The sequence below is a fragment of the Propithecus coquereli genome, unplaced genomic scaffold (assembly GCF_000956105.1).
Source record: "Propithecus coquereli isolate 6110/MARCELLA unplaced genomic scaffold, Pcoq_1.0 Scaffold435, whole genome shotgun sequence".
NCBI lineage: Eukaryota > Metazoa > Chordata > Mammalia > Primates > Indriidae > Propithecus > Propithecus coquereli.
The window spans coordinates 762,426-769,990 of NW_012150119.1; the positions used below are offsets into that span (position 1 = coordinate 762,426).

The window sequence follows — 7,565 nt, forward strand, 5'->3', positions numbered from 1 at the left end:
ACTCTAATGTGGTTTCTCTTCAGCTGGTCAATTTCCTCATCCTTTTCAGCAATTTTCCTGTCGATTTCCGACTTGACTTGGTTCAACTCAAGCTGGATGCGCAGGATCTTGCCCTCTTCGTGTTCGAGAGATGCCTTAATGACAGCAGGAGGTGACATTAGCAGGGAAATGAAAGCATTCTGAAGGTTTTATGCACACCAATAATTTTGTGCTATGTAACTTTTTATTCAACCTATACAGATGGACTTAATCCTTTTCTGAATTTTTTTTTGTTTATAATACACAATTTGACCAGTACCTCTGCTTCTTCTAAGGCAGCCTGAAGTTCAGACTTTTCTTGTTCCACTTGTTTCTTTATTTTCTCCAGTTCATGGATACGTTTTCCTCCTTCTGCAATCTGCTCCGTAAGGTCAGAAATCTCCTCTATTGTTTGAGTAAAAGACAGGGAGGGATTTGGTCAAACAGATGACGTAGGAGAAAGATTCCTCCAAGTCATGAATATTATTGAAAGTGAAAGGGGCTTACGCTGTAAGTTTTTGTTCTCTCTCTTCAGGGTTTCTAGCTGATCCAGGGATTCCTCATAGGCGTTCTTCATCTTGAACAGCTCAGTGCCAAGGGAGCGGGACTCCTTCTGGGAAGCCTCAAGCTCAGCATGTGTTTCCTCATATTTCTGTTTCCATTCTGCCAGGACCTGAAAAACCAAGAGCGGTTACCTGCTGCAAAGACAAGAAAATAATGTAGAGCAGAGGATGCCACAGGAATTACCTTATCAAAGTTCCTTTGCTTTTTGTCCAGAGCTGCACAGGCAGCATTTGTTCTCTCCACATCGAGCATGAGGTCCTCGACCTCATTCTGCAGCCGCTGCTTCGTCTTCTCAAGGGAAGCACATTTGGCATTTACAGCTTCTACGAGTTCCTCAGCAGCCTGCAGCCGCTGGGCCAGCTTCTTCCTTGAAGATTATATATGTTTTTAGAGAGAAGTGAACTGTAGTAAGAATTATGAACTATTACCACACTGAAGAGTATCAGAAACTTCATATTAATGCTATCCATCGATCCATCCATTCATTCAAAAATATTCAACAAATATCTATGAGCTCCTTTTATGAACCAAATGCTGGATACACAGCAGTGAACAAGACAAAAAAGGTCCCTGCCTCATGAAGTTTACAAACAAGTGAGAGAGACAAACAATAAGCAAGTCAGAGAATGCATAATAACACCTTGCAGCTGTAAGTGCAATGAAGAAAAATAAAATAGGGCAAATGGTGGGCAACTACTCTAGGTATTCAGTGAAGGCCTCTGTGAAGAGGTAACATTTGAGTCAACATCTAAAAGAAGTCAGAGAGTGATTCAGAGGGAGCTCTGCAGGGAGAGTGTTCTAGAAAGAGGGAACAGTAAACGCAAACCCCTGAAGCAGTGTTGAGTGTGATGTGCTTGACAAACAGCAATAAGGTCTCTAATTATCTGTACAACTATTCGTTCTTCTTTGTTTTCTTAACTTGATTATAGGATAGTAGGAGAGGGACCATGTTTTCTTTATTCATATCTTATTCTCAGGGCCTGATGGTGACTGGCTAATAGAACCCAATTAATGAATGTGGACTAATTCACTGAATCTTCAAAGGTTGTATCTTTCCCATTTGGTGTGCAAAGTTTTCTGCACATTCTGTCATATCAGTGAACATACTTGGCCTCCTCCAGCTCCTCGGTGCGCTGGATGGCGTCCGTCTCGTATTTGGTCCTCCACTGCGCAACCTCACTGTTGGCCTTGGACAGCGCCCTCTGCAGCTCAGCCTTGGATTCCTGCTCCTCCTCATACTGTTCCCGCAGCAGGTCACAGTCGTGGCGGGAGGACTGCAGGGCGTGCGCCAGGGCGTTCTTGGCCTACGGAGATAGTTACACCTTCATTTTACTGGATATTTAAATATTCAAAACCCTATGAAAGTTAGTATCACAAGGTCCATTTAGGATCAGCTCATGGAAAAAGAAATCAGACTTAGAATAATAGTTACCTTTATCTCCTCTTCAAGTTGCCTCTTTAATTCCTCAATCTGTTGAGTAAATGCTAGTTTGCCCCTTGATAACTGAGATACCAGAGCTTCTTTTTCATCAAGCTGGCGTGAAAATTCACCTGACAGACAAAAGAAATGGCACTGTTTTTTAAAGTGAAAAAAAAATTCTGCAAGCCCATGTTAGAAATAAACTGTAGCTAGTATGCTTCTAAATTGAGTGCTCAAATGAATTCTCCATTGCCATCTTCATACTCAATGCCAAATTTCTGATTTTTATGGTGAAACTTATATATCAATTTGAATGAATAAATACAGTTTAAATTCTTGTTGTCCTTTCCATAAAAAATTCTTTCAAGGTTATATGATACTGTGCAAAACCTGGTAATGACTGTCAAAAAACAGAGCTAAAATGTTCAGTTCTATATAGTTCCAATTCCACAGGACTTTTGGGAGACTGGGCTGCCCATTTTCCCATTCAGGAATTTAGTTTGTGATGATATAAATAAAAAGAAACTTGGCCTGAAATAGAAGCCCTGAGCTCATGCTGTAGTGACCCCTAATCCCAGAATCCCCTCTGTCAACAAATATTCAAGGTCCTTCTGGAACAGAGCTTGGTCCAGTCGTATTGAAATCTTTATCTCCAGTACTGTCCCCAGATGACCTTGCATGTAGGTTGAGAGTCTAAGCTCCTCAGTGAATCACACATGTTCTCAGTTGCTTTTATTAGGCTCCTACATCACCAAATCATTTGTTCTTAGCCACATAGTCTGCACTTGAGGCTCTGTGGAAGAGGGGAGAATTACCAGACTCGGTCTGCAGGCGTCCCCTCTGGGTTGTTAGGTCATTGATCTGTCGCTGCTGCTCTTCTTCCTTGGATTTAAGTTCACTCAGTTGGTCCTCTAGAGTCCGACACATTTTCTCTAGGTTTCCCTACATGAGAAAAAGTAAAAGAAGGAAACAAAGACCTTTTAAGCTAATAATGATAATAATCTTTGCAGTTGCTATAATTTCTCCCCAAAAGTACAATATTTATTTTGATATATAAAATAAGTCAAATTCTCTAATATGTAATGTAATAAATATATAAGAATTTTTTCTTTACATTTTATGAAAGCTAATCATGAAGCTCTGTTCAATTTTAATATAAAAATGTAAAGATTACTTTCTAATTTTAAGGTTTTGTAAGAATTTAATATTGTATATTTTCTAAGCACATGTTCAAAAATACCTCATTACCTTTATGTATAATGAAACATTCCTTATAGGATAATTGAAAATATTAGAGGCCTGTGTTCTCTAATCAGAGATCTGGAGAACACGGATGTCCTATGTTCAAAAGCCAATACTGTCTGTCTTATATTAATGGTGTGATGGAGTTGATGTACTTAGTTTAGCCTCTTGAATTTTTGTTTCTTCATATATTAAATGGAAATAATAAAACTGCTAACATTTTTCCTGCTTACCTCCCTGGATTACTGCAAATAACAAATGACTTAATGTGCATAAAATGCCTTGTGTAAACTATGATATGTCCATCACAGATTATTGTAATTAATAACAATTCCTCAGAATTTGTGGTACCTTGGCTTTGGAGACTGTTTCTACATTACTAGCAAGGTCATCAATCTCCATCTTCATCTCACTCTTCTCCTTCTCCAGCTTCTGTTTGACCCGCTGCAGGTTGTCAATCTGCTCCCCGAGCTCAGCCACACTATCTGCGTGCTTCTTCCTCAGGGTGGCCGCCGTGGCTTCATGCTGCAAGGTGGCCTCTTCCAGGTCCCGGCGCATTTTCTGGAACTCAGCCTCTCGCTTCTTGTTCATCTCAATCTGGGCCGAAGTGGCCCCACCAGCTTCTTCCAGCCGCTCACTGATCTCCTCCAGCTCCCGGGAGAGGTCAGAGCGCTGCTTCTCTGCTTTGGCCCGGGAAGCCCGCTCTGCCTCAATTTCCTCCTCCAGCTCCTCAATGCGGGCCTGGAAATGGTCAAAACTATAAACTCAGCTTCTTTATGTCATAGCTGTGCCTCTTTGAGCCAGACTGATGAAAATCATGTACTTACTTGCAGTTCTTTGATCTTCTTCTGCAATTGAATAGCAAGTGCCTGTTCATCTTCAATCTTGCTTTGCAGATTGCTCATTTCAAACTCTTTCCTTTTATAAAAGTAGCAAAGGATGACAATTTAGTCTATATCTAACATTGGAAGCAAATTAATAAGCAATTTTTCATACTTACTTTTTGAGCTTTTCGTCAAGTTGCTGTTTCTCATTTTCGATGTCCATTATGGACTCTTGGGCCAACTTTAAGTCACCCTCAAGTTTCCTCTTAGCCCTTTCTAGGTCCATGCGAAGTTTCTTTTCTTGCTCCAAGGACCCTTCAAGCTAAATACAAATAATGTTGAGTCGGAAGGAATGCTTAGCTTCCTTTAGAAGAAAAGAATTTCCTTGATAATACTAAACTTACATCATCCACTTGTTGTTCAAGTTTGATTTTAGCTTTGGTCAGGGTGTTAACTTTGTCCTCTTCTGCTTGCAGGTCATCCAGGGTCTGCTGGTGGGCCTCTTGGAGGGCCTTCTTCTCCTTGGTCAGCTTTGCGATGGTTTCATCCAGGCCTGCCATCTCTTCTGTGAGGTTTTTCACCTACAAAGGTTAATAGGCAGCTTAGTTGCTGTACAGCAGTTTAGTGGCATGGCAAAACCTCTATACAGTATTGTAGAATGTGATTCATACCTTGTTCTCTGTGGCATGTTTCTCCTTCTCAACCTTGGCCAGTGTCAGCTCAAGGTCATCAATGTCTTTCTTGAGTTCTGAACATTCATCCTCTAGTTTCCTCTTCTTGGCTGTCAGCTCAGCATTGATCTCTTCCTCATCCTCAGCTCTCTCAGTCACCTCCTTGATCTTGGCCTCAAGTTGGATTTTTGTTTTGATGAGCTGGTCACACCTTTCCTCTGCATCAGCCAAGCCTTCGGCTTCCTTGAGTTGGAAACGAAATCAAAATTGGAAAGAAAGAATGAAATATTTTTACAATGATAAGAGTATAGATTTCTGCATTTGGTCCTTTGGGTTTCCTATGTTCATTTATTTGTTTTCAAAAAGTTTTGTTTCATGAACCATTTGCTGTGTGCCATACATTTTCCACATGTGGGAAAATAAAATGTATCAGTTGTTGTTCTGGTCCTTTAGAAGAGTATATTCTACAGTAGATTAGAAAACCTATCTCCCAAAAACTACGGTTAATGTAGAAAGCAATTAGTGACACAAGAGATCAGAGAAGTTGGATCAGTTCTTTCATGGTTTCATGAAAGAAGTGATATTTAGTTGGGGCTTAAGAGATGGGTAGGATTTGGTTTTGCAGAAATCAACCTAGTGGGAAGAAGAGCAGGAGGGGGTGAGGAAGAAGTCCAACAGGACAAATACAAGATACAGCTGCTGCTGAAATGTTTTTCTTTGTAGTACTAGAAGATAACCCTGGTTATGATGGTCTAAATTCAAGTTGAGGCATAAAGTAATGAAGAAATTCCTAGCCACCTGCTATTTCAAATCAAGGGGGTCAGGGCAGGCAGGAAATGAGAGAGACACTGGAATATATTTGTCAATGATCCTTCATATCAGCCTTTGAATACATAAAAAATAAAGTGTGCTGCTTGTAACCATGTAGTGAATATTATGGTATTCACAATATTTTGTTGTCCCCAGAGATGCTGAGTAAATCACTGGGGACAACAGAAGAGAATCCAGGATAGATTTCAAGGGGGTAGGGTAGAAAAGGGCTCTTTTTTCCGTCTGTAATCTAGAAGAAAGAGTTATTCCACTGCCCAAAGTTGATTGCAGAGACCAGTCTTAAGAGAAAAGAACATATGATTTTGTGATGAATAAATTATATCAGAGCACTTCAATTCAGCCCAAATGAAACACAGTCTTATAAATTATATATCTGAGTTGATGGAAGCAGTTTTAAAATGATTAGTTCAGGAGTGAGCAGGCTGAGAGAAGAAGAGAGAATTGAGGGTAGGAAGAGCAACTTAGGTGCTGACGCAGCAATCTGGGTGTGGTGTGATGGAGCACTGACTGTGGAAATGGATTGGAAAGAGTGAATCTAAGTTTTTGAGATTAATAACAAAAAAAATAATTCAGTAAAATTTGATGTAGAATACTGGAATTGTCAGTTGTCTAAGACCCGTGGACATCTAGAAGAAGTTCGAGGAAGTTTTAGAAAAATTACTCTCTATGTGATATCCTACCCTTAATATTTTATCTGGGATTATTTCATGTTAAAATAACTTTTAAGGATTGTATTTTAAAGGGAAAATAAGTCATAAATCTTTAGTTTGATGAAATTATGTAGAATGGAAGATGAAAGTTCTTCATTGCCCTTGTGTTGGTTTGGGGGAGGGGCTTATTGGACAATGATGGAATGTATGAACCTTCATTAGTACCATTGGAGTGCTTCAACCTTCTCCTTCCAATGAGTGTCTCCAATGCTGATGGGTAGTGGCCAGAGTTCTAGCACTTGCATGCTGATTAGTGATACTCAGAATGATACCCCAACTTACAGACTGAACCTGGAGCTGCAAGTCATTTTTTTCTTTCAACAGTGACACCATCTTTTCTTCCAGTTCCTTCCTTTTTGCCTCTGACTTGGCAAGTTCCTCTTTAGTTTTCTCAAATTCTTCCTTCATGGTGGCCATCTCCTTTTCAGTTTCTGCACTCTTCAGCAGAGGCTTGATCTTGAAGAACAGTTTCATCCAGGGCCAGTGCTTGACATTCATGAAAGAGCGGATGTTGTACTGGATGCAGAAGATGGCCTCCCTGAAATTTAATTGATGCAAATTAGGTATTGTGTGGATGAGGAAATCTTGGCAGTAGGAGTCGAAGGTTCTCTTCTACCTTGTTCCTCACCTACTTTCAGACATGAAGATGGAAGAAATTATATTTGGGGATGATGGTCAAGGTCTTTCTAATCACTCATTTCTCTACTCATTTCATCTCAAACTTGGGCAGACATAAGAATCATCTGAGAGCTTGTTAAGATACTGATTCCTGGACCTTACCTCTAGAAAGTCACATTCAGATCTGGGGTGAAGCCTGAAAATTTGCATTTTTAACAGGTTTGCAAGAAACACTGATGATACAAGTCCAAGGGCCACCCTTGATAAGAATTGCTCTGTATCAGTGCTTCTCAAATGTTCCTACTAAGTGTTTTAGTAGGAACAGCAAGGGGGGAACATGACCCTTGAGGGAGATGTGGACCATGAGTTAAAAAAGCCTCAGAATTTCTTTGAAAATCTCTGGCTTTATATTTTAACGTTGTGTGAATTTTTCATTCTACTTTGTAATATCGCATTTGCTGTACATTAAATTGTTTTTAAAAATTAATTACCCTCATATATAGACAACTACTCAAATATATATAGTGGGTCATGACCAAAATTTGTTATTTTTGAAAATCTAGAAGATCATATGAGGTCAGGAGTTTGAGACCAGCCTGAGCAACACAGCAAGACCCTGTCTCTACAAAAAATTGTTTTTAAAAATTAATGGCTTTTATTGCAAAGT

The 7,565-nt window shown here is 39.7% G+C and overlaps 1 protein-coding gene across 1 annotated transcript in view; it reads right to left on the reverse strand.

The window, feature by feature from the left end:
* LOC105818058 (myosin-2-like) overlaps positions 1-7,565 on the reverse strand; it is a 25,746-nt gene that overhangs the window by 3,692 nt on the left and 14,489 nt on the right. Inside the window, 13 exon segments of the mRNA XM_012653926.1 lie at positions 5-134; positions 299-423; positions 526-691; positions 766-949; positions 1,690-1,886; positions 2,015-2,133; positions 2,818-2,944; positions 3,596-3,985; positions 4,072-4,162; positions 4,245-4,390; positions 4,473-4,649; positions 4,740-4,982; positions 6,563-6,818. Of these exon segments, the coding sequence (XP_012509380.1) occupies positions 5-134; positions 299-423; positions 526-691; positions 766-949; positions 1,690-1,886; positions 2,015-2,133; positions 2,818-2,944; positions 3,596-3,985; positions 4,072-4,162; positions 4,245-4,390; positions 4,473-4,649; positions 4,740-4,982; positions 6,563-6,818 (2,351 nt within the window).